We start from the raw sequence: 15,083 nt of genomic DNA, 5'->3' as shown, positions 1-15,083 counted from the left end.
GCGTCGTGGGCACAGTCCTCCGTCACCCTCCCTGGCAAAGGCTTGACCCCCCTCAACCTTTGCCTGCATGTGCATCGCAGCTTCCTCGGGTCGTTCTTCGGGAAGCTCCCAGCTTCTGCCCCCAGGAGAGCCCCCAGACGTGCCCCCCACGGCTGGTCACTCCCACGCCAGGACGCACGGGACCCACGTCCTGAAGCAGGAGCCCCCACCGGCCCCGTAGACCCCAGCGCCCGGCCGGCGCCTGCCTGCCTCCTCTCCGAGCAGAGCACCGACGGGGCGTCCTCAGGACGCGCAGAGGCGAGGCCGCCAGGCTGGGAGGGCCGCTGTGAGAGGGGCTGACTGCACACGAGCCGCTGGGGCCGCCGCCGAGGCCGTGCGGAGCTCCGCGGGCCCAGCGTGAGGCCCACTTGTCTTCTTTTGAGGAGCAAGGGGACAGCTGACCGCTTGTCCACGGGATGTGTTTTGATAACTCCGAGAAATGAGAGGGTGTTTTATGGGAGGGTAATTGGGCATAATTCCCTTCACGACTTGGAGTCAACAGGCAGCCTCTACAGCTGGCCCTTATTTGGTGCCATCGGCGGCAAATGCTATTTTCATGGCCAATTTATTAAAGACTCCATGTTTTTTGAGGAGACGTCACCAGCACAAAAAGGGGTATATTTATTGATATGTTTAAAATACAGGTTTTTAACTGGATTCCTTCACCCTTAAACACAAAGTAAAGAGACAGACAGATACAATTATGCTCTGACTGGCTTCCGCCCGGCCTGCCCAATGGGAACGTCTGTATATAGTTCTCAGTGGCGCTGAAATCTGCTTAGGAAAGCAACAAGTCCTTTGTTCCGTTGACAACAGTTATTACAATTAATTCATTTTGTGATTGGTACTTGCACTGAGTGACAAGGTGTTATTTTTACCTCCGTAAAAGTTAAAGTGCTAATGCCTACGTGCACGCCGGCCCCGCAGGCTTGCTATCACTCACGGGGGAGAAGAAAAGGCGACTTCCGGCTGTCGCTCAGCCCCCGCCTCCCCACAGCCCCCACGCCAGTTGCAGTGGGGAGCAACGTGCGGGAAGCTCCCGCCTCCTAGGACCCCCCCTGTTTTCTTGCACAGACTCTTGCAGGAAGGCCTGAGGCGCGCGGGGGACGGGAAGGCCTCCCGAGGGCCAGCTGGACGCCCCGGATGCCGCGACGTGGCCTGGGCGGCGAACCCTGTCCCACGTGCCGAGGCCGGGCTCTCCCGCTCGTAGCCCAGGTCTTCACCACCCTGGTGCCGACCTGACGTCTTGGGCTGGGCGACTCTTGGCCCTGTGCATTGCGGGGCGTCCAGCGGCAACCCTGGTCTCCACCCACTGGATGCCAGGAGCACCCCCCACACCCCGCCCCGGTGTCCCCAGATTGCCAAACGTCCCCCGGGGAAGAAAAATCAGGCCTGCTGGAGAGCCACCGCCTCCGCCGGACACGGCACCTGCTGTTTGTGCCGTGGAGACAGACGGGCCGAGAACTCTGCTCCGACTCATCCTGTGTTCAACGGAGACGCAGGCCGGTCACAGCCACCCAAAGGGAAGGGCACAGGGGGACGGTGGACCTTTTTTGCATCAAGAGCGGGTGGGCAGGGAGGCCTGGGTGGCTCCGCGGTGGAGCATGTGCCTTCAGCCCAGGGCGAGACCCCAGAGTCCCACATCGGGCTCCCTGCTTGGAACCTGCTTCTCCCTCTGCCTGTGTCTCTGCCTCCCTCCCTCTCAGTCTGTGTCTCTCATGAATAAATAAATAAATATTTTAAAAAAAGGGGGGGGTGCAAAGGAGAAGAACTCAGAACCCAAGCAGGGCCGGGCCGCATGGCTCCTTTCAAAGGATGCTTTCCCTCGGGAGCCCAGACTTGCTTCAGCTACGATGATCGAGAAGGGGCGTTTTCTGGTTATAAGCAAATTCGGGTGCTCTGGGTGCTCTGAGGGCTGGGCTCCTGGATAGGCAGAGCCTCCTCTCCGCTCGTTTAGTCCTATCGATTAGTAACTGGGCTCCCGGCGTAACCTTCCTATGGAGACACTGCCCTGTTCACACGGACGAAGGGATGAAGGTCTGGGACGAGGTCATCCTGGTTCTGGCTGCGAGTGTCTCAGGGAGGATCTGGAATTGTCTTTCAGAGGAGCAGGGTAGAGGCCCCAAGGCGCAGAGCTGGGCCCTGCTCCTGCGACCTGGTCACCCGTCCCCTGCTTCCTTAGGGCAGTGCGGTTGGGTGTCTGTAGCAGGGACACGCAACACAGAGCTCAGTCCTTGGCTGCTCAGCCCGGGTCCCCACGTGTGCATGGGGCCCCAGGGCCGTCATCTCAGCTGCCCCAGAGCACGGCTGCACCACGCCGGGGTCCCCAGCCAGCCCGGCGTCCTCCCCGTAGGAGGCACTACGCTGCAACCCAACTCGCGCCGTCCGTCTGCACCGGGAAAGCCGCGGACGGCGAGCCACGGAAACCCTCCCAATTTTTTCTTTTCTTTTTTTTTTTTTTTATTAGCAGTATTTATCACCTCCTCAAAATCCATTGCAGATTTTAAATGAAAATAAATGACTATCTCTAGTCTGATCGATACGTGCATCTTTGCGTTTTAAAAAAGTAAGAAACGTAATGTGAAGAAATCCTCGACTTTGCTCCTCTCCATCCAATTTTAAGAAGATTCGATATTTAGTAAATGTAATCCTCTTTGGGCAGAACAATGTCCTTAAAAATGCACAAAAAGTCATGGCACCCAAACCCCTGTGGGGGGGGGGATGCTGCCTTTGCCCTGTCACCTCGGGGCCCCCAGTGGGCCACCCCCTGCCTTCTGGCATCGGGACCTGTTTATTCCTATTAAGCGTAAAGAAAAGGGTTTATATATTTAATGATTCTAAAACCAAAATGCTACCTACTATCTGCACAATTGCCATTTCATCTCCTTAAACTTCTCCAGCCTGACGTTTTTAAAAGGGCAAAAGCAGAAAACCCTTATATAATACCTAATTTGTACATCTGCGGTTTCCCTCTGACTGGCACAGACACCATATGTTTTTAATTATCATAATAGCCCTAAAGAACCTGTTCGGTGGGAAACACATATGATCCTTTTATTACTGGTTTGTAATTTAAACAGTTTTAACCGAAAAGGTCTGGCTATAGGGGAGTGACAGGCTCAAAGTCCTAAGATCCCAGTCATCGACCTCTGGAAGCTCAAGTTCAGATCCCACCCACCGAGGCAGGACCTCGTTCCCCCTGCTTGACAGAGGTAATTGGTCACATGTGAGGCGGCTCCGTGGGACCTTAAAAGACATGATCTGTGATCTCCAGTGACGCCGGGTTTGGGGCAGAGCCTGACACAGTGAGAATAAGGTTGATAAATATTATTCTAGTCTGACCTCTGCTGCTTTCACAGCTGGGGGCTGGGCCCGAGGCGGCACTGGCGGGAGGGCCCGCTGGTGCCCCGGGCCACCCACTCTCTGCTCTCACCCACCTAGACCCCAGGGAGCGATTGCAAGGTGAGGGGTCAGGTTTCCCTGAGCCCCTCTGACTTGCGGGGACTGGCTGGGGCGGTGGGGGGGGGGAGCGGCTGGGAGGCGACAATTCTTCCCTGAGGCTGAATGCACAGAATAAATGAGTCCTGAGCAGAAGGATTCTCAGGCTGGGACGACCCGTGCAGGCACCTCCGTCACCTGCGGAGAAGTGGGGAGCCCTGGGGGTGGGAGGACGGGTGCTCAGGGCCACAGGGCAAATCCCGGGCCGGTTGGGGGGGCAGCACCCTGTGTCGCCCGTCGCTGGGGGCCGAGCCCCAGGGTCCGACTGTGACTGCCATCTCCGCTCGCCGTCGCCCCGTCCTCTCCCAGCACCCAGAGCTGGAGTCGCCGGAAACCAGCTGCTGTGCATGTTGCTTGGTCGCGTGGCTCGTTTTCGATGCACCTCAAATAGAGCTGAGAGGCTGGGGAAGCACGGGCCCCCCTCCCCCAGGCAGGGACGCAGCACACGGGGCACCCTCGGGGACGTCCGCTGCCTGGCCTCGGGCCTCAGCGCCCCGACATGCTCGCTGGGGCGCCCTGGGCGAGCGACGCGGCCCCGGCGTGCCTCTACCTCCCCACGTGTAACATGGGAAGAGTAAGGACCAGATCTGCCTCATGGGAGTCTGCGGGGAATTAAATAAAAGAGTATGGTCTGTGTCTCCCTCTGGGAGGTACCTAGAAGGGGAGCTGGCCCTGGCGCGTGGTACGTGACGATGATTTAAAAATGAACGTGGCCGATGGAGGGATGGCCCCGGGGGATCAGACCCTGCTGCTGAAGACACGGGGGTCATGCCCTGGGCACAGGGAGGCGACGGCGGGAGAGTCATCTTCCTTAGACACTAGGGCCAGCATGTTGGGTGTCGAATGGGACGAAGCGACCCATTTCGGGGGAGCTCCTCCGAGGCGTCCAGGGGCCGGGGGCAGGGTTGGGACCCACGGCCACCTGACGTTTCCACTACGCTGCCCAACTAGCGGGTCTCATTCCGCCTGGTGGCCATGCAGGCGTCCTTGGCGGTTTTAGCCTCCAAGTGTGGGATTCTCTTCCCTGGACTGTTTGGTGTGGTCACAGTCTGATACCGGCAGTGCCACGCCTGGAGAAGGAGGCCCGGGGCAGCTGGAACCGACTGCGACCTCTCTGCCAGGCCCAGCGCACGCCCCTCCCTGCTGCCCTCGTGCCCTGGCCGCAGCTGACCGTGCTGAGGTTCGGGGGGCCGGGTCCCCACCTGCGGCACCGGGAGGCTTCTCCATGGAGGGGAGAACGGGCGAGCCACCCATCATCCCTTGGTCTCAGCTTCCTCACTCAGGAGGTGGGCTCTGATGACCGGCGGACCAGGCCGTGCGGAGCTGGCTGGTGAGGCTGCTGGCCCGACAGTCGCAGGAGGACCGGCCAGCTCCGGGGGCCTCCCACGAAGGGGGCGACACCGGGATGGCCCAACTGCCTAGAAGGCAAGGCTGGGGGCCAGTCTGCATCAGAGAGACCCTGCCCCATCTCTCCTCCGGTGGGATGAGCACCTGTCCGGGTCGGTGACACCGGCCTTCATTTGGCCACCTGCAGCCTTGGAGGAGGAAGGACGGAGTCACAAGCCTGGACCCGAAGCCAGTGACCCCAGAGGACAAGAGCAGGCTCTCTCATCATTCAAAAAAAAAAAAAAAGAGGGGGTAGGGAGGCTCCAAGCCCCCAAGCCCCCACCCCAGAGGGCCTGCTCTTTCCTTTGGGCAGGCCGAGGGCCAGATGGCCACCCTCATTTGCCCTGTCAGCGGTGACCTCTCGACTCGACAAATAGCAAGTGCGTCTTAATCAGAGCGCGCCCTTCCTGTCCACCAGACAAGGCAATTGCCCGGCCCGCCCCTCAAGGAAACGAGACCTTCTTAATCACAGGCTGCTGGAGGGGCAGCGAGGAGGACCAGAGGCCCGCCCGGCCCGCAGCCCGCAGCCACCGTCCTCCCCGGGGCCCCCGCCAGCCCGGGCCGGGAGGAAGGCGCCTCCGAATTGCCAGGCCCTGGAATAATAACTCACATTACTCCGATCCCATCTGCACCCAGTGAAGGCAGAGCAGGGGAAGGAGCATAAAACACAAAGTTCCCACAGACAACATCTGTCTTAGTGCAAACAATGGACCATTATCTTGTAAATAATTCTGATTAAGCTGCAGCGTTTCCTCCTGAAACTGGTGGCGGGGAGCACCAGGAGGAGGGTGCGCTGAGCACCGGGCCTCCCGAGCGGGCCTGAGCCCGTGAGCACCCCGCACCCTGCACCCCGCAGCAAGGCCCTTCTGATGGGCACGGAGCCCCCTGCAGCTCCCGGGGCTTCCCCAGCCTGGACCCCCTCATCTCTCGGGGGGGCCCCCCCTTCCTCACCATTTCCTCTGCCCGCCCCTCCAGGTGCTTTCTCATCTTTTTCTTCTACTCTCTTCCTACTGCTTTGCTGCCCCCTCGGCTTCCGCTTCCCTTCGCTTCTGTCTACCAGGCCCAGTTTCTGTTCTGGTTCTCGGCCCCCGTTCTCACCACCTGGCCCTTCTGGCTCCCAGTCCCTCTGCGGCCCTCTGTCCACCCTCGTCCCAGCCCAGGCCCCTGGGGTGCACCCATCCTTCCCACTACCCCGCGGATACCTGCTGGGCACAGTGTCCGGGCTGCGGGCTCCAAGGCCTGCAGGCCCCACACCGCCCTCTGGCTCTGTCTCGGGCCAACGGGCCCATGGGAGGCCCGTGTCCCCCACCGGGATGGTCCCTCGTGTGAGCTCCAGGATGCACTCTCCTGCCTCATCCCCCACCTCCTGCATCTCCTCCCCAGAGAAGGGGCTGACGAGTTGTGAGCCCACCCGACGCCGGGGACCCCAGGCACTCAGCCTGTACAAATGAAACGCGACTGTCCACTCCGCCAGGGCATTCACCCCGAAAGTCCTCAAGAAAATTCTCCTTGTGATTCCACATGAATAGCCTGAGTGTGACTTAGAGGCAACACACCAAGCCCGACGTTTCCACGTAAAGCAAAAGCCACTGGGGCACAAGAATCCCCTTCCCACTGGTTGGCCAATAGGTATCGTGTTTGTTTTGCTTTGTTTTGTGTTTAAATCTAATTGTGAATCCTCGGGGGCATTAGAAAACAGGAAAGATGGGTCAGTCACAGGGGTGATTTCTGCACATCTGGGGAATGGGGCCACTGAATCTTCACACGGGCTCCTCCGTGGAGGTGTCCAGTCTGGGGTGGGAGGACCCCCAGCTCACGCTTCGGACAGAGGCCTTCCAGGGGTGAGCACAGACCGGCAAGGCTGGGGCTGCCACACCCTGCAACACCCTACCCCGATTCCCTACCCACCTGCCAAGGTCTTAGCCAGTTCTGGGTTTACGGGGCGGGGCTCCCCGCCTGGGTCCCACATAGCAGCAGACGTCCTTAAATAACTGAAACGTGGGTGACTTGCCGGCCTCCTAGTTACCCAACCATATTCACCGTATTGTCTGGAGGGGGCATATGTGTGCCCTTTGATGGAAGACGAAACCGAGGCAATCCCGGTACAGCCAAGGATGCACGGGGCCCACACCTGGATAACACACGCGGCCCCAGGTTGAGGCAGAGGCGCTGTGGGGTGGGGGGCAGGGGGCTTGCTAGCCAACAGCGACTGGGTGGCCGAGAGATGAGGATGGAAGAGCAGAAAGGCCCCCCCCCCCCCGGGCATGGAGGAGGATGTGCACTGCCCCTGCGGCCCACACACGCACGATGGGGCCTGACACCAGCCCCCGTCTCTTGATCCCGCCTTCCGTTCCCTGTACGAGCCGCGTGGGAGTTGGGGGCTCCCAGGAGGGGCTATCGTCCTAGGAGGGGCACGCTGGATTATCAAATTGGTATCTGCAATGTGCTTGAGGAAAACTTAATCATGGAAAACACTCTCAAGCTCCACTGTGAACACAAGAGGTCGAAAATTGAAAAGGAGAAAAAAGTCAGATAATCAGTTTTTTCTTGCATTACCATGAGCTCAAAAATCCTGTTGTATTCACTCTTAAAAAAAATTATATGTATGTGTATATATATATATATATGAGAAATTCCGCGACGCTCCTCTGATGATTTAAGAGCAGCGTCTTCACGAGGAGGGGGGTTCTCACTCACGGGCCCCAGGCCCTCAGACAGTAAACGGTCTTGGCTCCACTGAAATCCCACAGGTTCACGCACTTGTGGGACCAGCTGGGCTCCCACATCTGGGGCCCTGCTGAGCGTTCATGGGACTCTAGGGCTGACCGGGTCCTACAAGGTCACCTGGAAGGTCAGGGCTAGAAGGGACCGTGAGAGCCAGAGTTTGAGACCCGGGAGGCCGCTGAGGGCCCTTGCAAGCACCCCTCCTTTTACCCGCGGGGAAATGGTGCCCAAAGGGAAGGGGGAGCCGTCGACCCTTGGAGCCGGACTGCTGGTAGACGCCTGGTCCCCCCGACCCCCCATCTGGCCTCCGCTTGAGCCTGCAGCTGAGCTGAGAGGCTCCACGCTTTTCAGTATTTAAAACCCACAGTTCGCTTCCCACGGGGAACCATGGACTGAGTACCTGTCCTCATCCTTGGTGGCCTTTTGCAGGGCGCTGAGGGTGGAAAAGCTCTCGGGCCAAGGGGTTGGTGCCCTACTGCTCCTCCTCCAGGTCCCTGGCATGCACGTCTGGTGTCGCTCCGCTTGCACATACGGAGACGGCTCGGTCCCTGATGGGCTGCAGTGGCCCTCGACGAGACGCCCCAGCTGGGGTCGATGCCCTCGCTCCTTCAGGCCTCAGCGGGGCAATTCTGAGATGAGCCAGAGGAACGCTGGAGGGGCTGAGCCCTGTCCCCGGCTCTCGTTAACACATCAGGGTGGCTTCCTCCCTCCTCCGTCTCCCTCCCGGCTCCTGGGATCACCTCCCACTCTCCCTCCAGCCAGGTTCTTATCTTAGGGCCTGCTCTGGGAGACCAACGAGGTCGCCCCTGGGAGCTCCGAAGACTGACAAGATCAATGGACTCTCTCCTTGACCGGAGCCCAACCTACGCTGGACCCCTCAGTGCCCACCGAGGCCACCCCGCGTGCCCGCTGAGCACCCGCCTCCAGCCCTGGCCCAGGGGCGCAGCACACCTCGGAGCGGCCTGCCCTCAGCGCTCCCCACCCGCCCCGGCCCGGGGGGGCCCCACAAAACCCTTGAGTCGAAGTCCGAGAAAAGCGACTTGTCCGTCATATAGAAAAGAGCAATAATTTAGTAAATTAATTGCAAATTTACTTTCCCTGCTTGGTTGCCCGTCTCCTTTTATGTGGATAATTGAGAGCACATTATATTAATGGGACAACAAGAGAAGTCCGAAAAGAAAACTGAAGCTCGTGAGCAGCGGGTTACGACCGGGACCGGGTGGGTGCCTCTGCCCAGCCCCCCGCCCCGCACGAGAGCCAGCCGGCGTCGGGGCGCACACACGGGTGTTTCTGCGAAGGCACCGGCTTTGCCGAGCTCCCCAGCTTTCACCCTGACACCGCGCCGTGGTCGCCCCGGAGGCAGAGCGGCTCCCGCGGGACGGCGCGGCCACGTGCCTGCGAGTCAGTCCAGGCATCCGGACGTGTCCCGGAAGGAGCGGCTCTAACCCGGGGGCCATAACCATCTCCCAAAACTTAGAGCCCCCCCCCAGCCCCGCCCCCCAAGGATCTGAATTTCATCAGAGCAACCATATCCCTCCCCACCCCGTGTAGGGAAGCAGGGGCTCCGAGGACTCGGACCTACCACGAGCCGCAAGCACCTTCCACGTCCCACCCTGAGCCCGTGGCCTCCTTCTGACTCCAGCCTCCCCTCCGGGGGTGGGGGCGGGGGCGGGGGTCTCCTGCCCACCTCAGATCAGGGGTGGCCCAGCCTGGGAAGGGTCAAGGGCAGATCCAGTAGGTGATGCTCCGAGCAGGTGCGGTGTGTGGTCCCCCCAGGAAACCGACTCCCGGCCCCCACGCCGAGCTCTCAGCTGAAGCAGGCTCGTCCCCAGGCCTGACTCCCCCCAGCTTGCTCACAGCAACCAGGAGGTTCCCCAAATGCACAGTGGGGGGGAAGGAGTTCTCTCCCCCCAGGCAGGAGTGGGGGGTGGATGGGAAGCAGGGGTGCCGTGGAGCGGGAGGCGGGAGGAGGCTGGGGCTCGGTTCATAAAAGCGGGGGGATGAGAAGCCACACAGGTCCCCTCTGAGCTTGAGAAGTCCCCACTGGGAGAGCCTCAGGAAACAGCCCCCGCTCCCGCCTGAGAGGTGGAAATGGGTAGAGGCCCCATAGCTGGGGGATCGGCCCCGGGAGGGAGAGAAGACAGCAGAGACGCGGCTGAGCCCGACGCCTCTCCAGGGTACACCCTCTGTCCCGTCCCCCAGGCCCCTAGCCACCCTGCGGGCCCCTGAGTCCCTGCTGGCGGGATCTGGGGGCCGTGAGGTCAGCAAGGGAGCCCGGGGGGTGCAGAGTGACTATAAACGGTGAACGGGGCCGGGGGCCGCGTGCTCAGGCCTCGGTGGAGGCACGGAGGCCCCACAGCCGTCCACAGACCCCTCTCCCCCTGCCCCGTCCCCGGGCCCGGGCGCTGGTCCAGAGAGGCCCGCGGGTGCCCCCTGCCTACGGAGGAGATGGGGGGTGGCCCCATCCTGGGAGCCGCACCTGCAGCCTCTTCAACCAAACGGGCCTTGGGCCCCGGGGAGGGAACACAGCCCCTCCTGGCAGGGACGCAACGTGGCTGCGGAGGGCGACACGGGCTCCCCGGAGCCCTCAGGGGGCGAGAACCCGGAGAAGGGCCCAGAGCCCCAGACCCAGAGGGCCCTGGAAGTAAAGACAAAGGCCTCCTGGGGTGGCTCGTTCTGTTCAGGCGCGGGGAGGCCACGTGGGCCCGGGCCGCGTGGCTGGGCATTTCGGGACCCGTCCCCGCGCTGTCGGCGCCCCGAGAGCGGAAGCGGGAGGCAGTTGTGGGGGAGCCACGATGGTCACGCGGGCTTGCGTCGTGTGTTCCGAGACTCGGAATCTCCCCTTCTCCCACAGAAGAGACTGTCCTCTGGTGTTTGGGGCCGAGGTCACTTGAACGGTTTGCAGGACACCTGCCGGAGGGGATGTGCCAAGCAGTCAACGTGCTACGACTGTCCTGCTGCCGAGGCCGGGGTTGCCGGGCTTCCGTCCCCTCACACGGGGGACACTTTATTTATGGGGGTGTGGGCACTGTCAGACGATGAGAATACCTCGCCCCACCTTTTCTCCCACCGGTTAAACGGGGAGCTGGGGTGTGCACAGAATTCAGAAGTCTCCAAAGCGGACACCCCAGCAGGAAGGCTTTCTAGAAACGCTGCAGAAGGGCAGGGGCCTGAAGTCCAGCTTGGGGACCAAAAAAAAAAAAAAAAAAAAAAAAAAAAAACCAAAAAACTAAGCCACAAAAATGGGGAAGCAAACCCCTTCGTTCCTCTAATCCCACCCCTCCCACCCTGACGTGGGGTCGGGGACACGGGACGGGCCAATGCCCGGGACAGCAAAGGCAGGTACACCAAAAACTCAGCGGACAAAAATACTCCAAGTCCCACGATTCCGAGCCCCTTTCTGATGAAAACTACCCTCCCCGGGATGCAAAGAGAACCTGGAGGTTTGCACGGGGCCTGGGAGCACTCGTGAGGTCTAGGTGCCCGCAGGGACGTGCTCAGCTCGCCCACCCAACACGGCACCTGCCCCCCGCCCTCCGTCCCCGCCCCCCAGACCGGGAGATGCCGTGACACCTGCACCTGTAGGACCTGCTGCTACACGTGGGGCCCACCTCCAGCAAACAGCCCCCGGGGTTGGGGCCGGGGAGGGGGTGCAGCCACCTAGGACCTCCCCGAATGTCCTGCTGAGGCTTCCAACAGGGCGGGCGTCCAGGGTGCAGGCAGGGTGGGGGGGGGGGGTGGTGTTGGTGGTGGAGGAGGGTCGCTGGCTGTCGTAGACGGGATTAACATAATGACTCAAAACTGCACTAATGTTTCACAGCTTTTTTTTTTATTAGCAATACCAAGATAAGTTATTGAAGCATTTTTTTTTAGTATTGTTTTACATTCCATTCATAAATGACCTAACTTGTAACTCAGCATACAGCACACTTAAAAGATATAGTTTGACACTTATTCAGAAAGCTACAATTATTAGAACTTACATGCCTTCATTACCAGGAACACCTTAATAGCATCTTCTCGTCACTTCCACAATACTCTAGGCCAAAGCACACGATAACCCAGCACAAGTTCATCACACAGTTTGCTTCCATCACCACGTTCGAAGTCGCGGCCGCCAGGGCGCCGTTCACTGGAAATTTTCTTTACTGTCCTCGGTTCCCGGTTAATGGGACAAGCTGACACAATATCAAACTAGCAATGGCACTGCTTAAATACTATGGAGAAAGAGGATTTACTGCACTTTTCCGTATTCTTCTAAAGCGTTAACAAAATACAGGACAATCGGACACAAGCGGTGGCGCCAACGAGACTGTCAGGGCCCGGCCTCCAGCAGCCCGGCGAGCTGGCGTAGCAGGCCGACCCCCCTCCCGCCCCGCGCCCGGCCGCCAGTCAGACTTCTCACAGGTGAAGGGACGCTCCAATCCACCAGCACTTGTCACTCAGGATTCACGACTTGGAGGGAGTTTTTCAAGTTACTAAGCCTTCGCGATCCATGACTAATAGAGGAACATATGGGGCAGTATTTTTAGCCTCCCTGATTCTCTTGCTATATATACCGTAGGTCGGTGTGCGTGTGTACACACGTACCTATGCCAACAGTAATTATTTATTCAACACACATATGTGCACACGTTCTTCTCCCGACTTTACACGATTAACAAGCTGCAGGTAGCCACCGAGGAGCACGAACGGACAAGGGCAAGTCCAGCTAGACCGACTAGAACAGGGGGTGTCACTTACCTGCAAGAGAACGTGCAGATTCATTAAACAGTCCAGAAACCGCGAGGCCAGGGCCACGCTCCCTAATTGTTTAATGGAGTAACGACAATAAAGCAATATTTATAAAATTTGGTCCTTCCGTCTCTGGCGAAAGCGGGAATAGTCTACGTGATTAGAGCAGGTTGGCAATTAGGCGTGGAGGTGCCGTTGATCAGCGCTAAGTAATAGGAGATAATTACTACTTATTTGAAACCTGGGCTTTGCACACAACATCTGAATATAAAGAGGGAAGAACCTGACGCCTCCGGTAGCTAAGACGTGGCCTCCCGTCTACACGGCTGTCGGTGCCGACCGTCACCCTGGGTGGGCAGCCGGGAAGGGAGAGGCCCAAGCCGAAGCTCCGGGTACCTGGGCTCCGCACGAGGCAGCCCGGGGGTCACGCTGCTGCTGTTTTTGCACGAGAGCTTGCACGCCCCCCGGGCACGTGGGGGTCTGTTCCTACAACACCCTCTTAGCTTTCTCTTCCTCCCTCCCGGTCTTAAGCCATTACTGGGGAGAAAAAAAAAAAAACGTGCGTCCGTGCGTCTATGTCCATGTGCGTAATTTTTTTTTTTGGCACCAAAAAGCTCAGTTGCTGTCTCCTCTCACCCCGGGCTCGGTCCCGGGCGGGTGGGCATCGAGCGATCCAAAAAGAACATGCACACAGAAACCAAAATGAAAGCTACCAGACTTTTCTCCTGCTTCGGAGGCACTGTTGATTCAGACAGTAGCTTTTGGAGCCAAAAATATGCAGCAAAAGGAAAGGAACATAAACAAGGCTAAATGTCACCAGTGTTTGCCGACTTACAGACACCATCCATTTGTTTGTTCTGAAATGACGAGTGGACCATTTGGCAAATACAATGGTATTCGCACAACAGTTCTGTCGTCCTGCAGTGCAAACGACATCACGTCAGTGGCATTCCCATTTAATTTAAAAAAAAAAAAAAAAAAAAAGAGGGAGGAGGAGGAGAATGCCCAGAGTTTGGGGAGGCTGCCATCCAAAGAGGCTGCCTCGGCGTCAACACAGCGCACACAGCGAGGCCTCGGACGGGACAAGTCCGTGGGTGGGCGCGGGTTCCTGCGGGAGATCCCAGGGGACAGCACCTGCCCCTTGTCCTGCCAGAGCCAAAGGGACGAGCTCTGCGGCTGCCCGTGAGGCGGCCAGCGGGATGGGGCAACGATCTGCACTCACGCAAAGGATCTGCCCTCGGACCAAAAGCCGGGTGCTCCTCTCCCTACTGGGCTCCCACGTGGGACCCCGGACACACACTCCTACTGGGAGCAGGCCGGACTCCGGAAGTCAACGAACAATCTGCAAAGGATAGAATCAGGCAAAGGAAACGAGCGCCGGGTTGTGCTTTGCCGACAGTCTCTGCAAGACAACCCACTTCGGAACCGGCTCACAAAGAGGGCACGAAGGAGGGATGAGGGCTCATCCGGCGTCCAGGAAGGCACGGCAGCGCCACAGACGGGGAGGCCCCTGGGTCTTGCAGGCTAACGCCCTCCTCCCGTATGCAGGGAGGATTCAAGCCTCGTGGTTCTCCCCCCGGGGCCGTTTTCCTAACCGAACCTCCTTTCTTCATCAGAACCCGCTGGCTCCTAGGCCACAAACTTAGAATCATCCACAAGACCAAAGAACGTGCCCAGCGCCCTTGGCTGTGCCCCTGTCGCCTAAGCTTGGGCGTCCTCCCTCACGCGCACGTGGGGAGTGCTCACGCTCCTTCCACACGTTCCAGCCGCAGCCCCCTTGGACATCTCGACCGACTACAGGTTCGAACCAAAATCTGGCCAAACGTTAAGGAGGAGGGACTTACTTCCTACCCTAAGCGCTTGCCTTTGACCAGGAAGCAGCAGAACTGGGTAGAGACTGAAAAGGCAGGGCCACCGCCACCGATGCCATCGCAAAGTCACCAGAATTGCCTTGGAAGCTGAATTATCCACGTGCCAAGAAAGACCCATCCAACATCGGTCACGGCAGACGTGAGGAAGTAAACCCCGACCGAAAAGTGGGATCTGAACTTGCTTAGAACCGAAGGGACCGCTGCAACCAAGAGCCCTACGGACGCTGGGGCACCGGGGTGGCTCAGCAGTCGGTTAAGCCTCGGACTCTTGGCTTCTTCTGGCTCAGGTCATGGTCTCGGGGTCATGGGGTTGAGCCTTGAGTTGGGCTCCATGCTCAGGATGAAGTCGGCTTGAATTCCTCGCCCCCTCTGCCCCTCCCTTATGCCCCCTCTCTCTCAAATAAATATTTTCAATAAGTCTCTTGGATACGGGCACCGTTCCCTTGCGACATCCATTTCTACTATAAAACGCCCACTCAACGGAGAACCAGTCACCCGAGCTCCTCTACACCCTTCATCTTGTTTCATCCTTCCACGTCTGTCCATCGGGGGCGGGGGGGGGGGGGAACAGGCTTCCGCAGAGCACACTCACCTCCGAGCCAAGGTGGAGCTCCTGCCTGCTCCTCCTCTGCCTACACTGGCTGTGACCCGGGAGCCCCTGGGACTGCCGTGAGCTGCAGAGGGGTCTTCTCCTGCAAGTCTTTAGTGCAACAGGCAGGGGGTGGCCTTCCAGGACAGGTACACCGGGGCCATCTGGGTCTACAAGCCTCCTCTCTCTCTCTCTCTCTCTCTATCGGGAAAGTCTCTCGTGTCTCAGGCTTTGCATCACGG

General features: G+C 59.2%; 1 protein-coding gene across 9 annotated transcripts in view; it reads right to left on the bottom strand.

Annotated features, from left to right (window-relative positions):
- Nucleotides 1-15,083, bottom strand: part of ZNF536 (zinc finger protein 536) — a 432,650-nt gene that overhangs the window by 129,570 nt on the left and 287,997 nt on the right. For 3 of the 9 annotated variants that reach the window (XM_072749733.1, XM_072749754.1, XM_072749744.1), the window contains one exon: nt 11,455-12,390. The exons of the other annotated variants lie outside the window; for them this stretch is intronic. In XM_072749733.1, the coding sequence (XP_072605834.1) occupies nt 12,383-12,390 (8 nt within the window). In that variant the 3' untranslated portion in view covers nt 11,455-12,382. Of the gene's footprint in view, nt 1-11,454; nt 12,391-15,083 lie in introns of those variants that run through there. 9 annotated transcript variants of the gene reach the window in all.

This window comes from Vulpes vulpes, chromosome 1, assembly GCF_048418805.1.
Source record: "Vulpes vulpes isolate BD-2025 chromosome 1, VulVul3, whole genome shotgun sequence".
NCBI classification, from domain to species: domain Eukaryota; kingdom Metazoa; phylum Chordata; class Mammalia; order Carnivora; family Canidae; genus Vulpes; species Vulpes vulpes.
The sequence above is the reverse complement of the archived record's forward strand: the minus strand, read 5'-3'. Positions and strand labels throughout refer to the sequence as shown.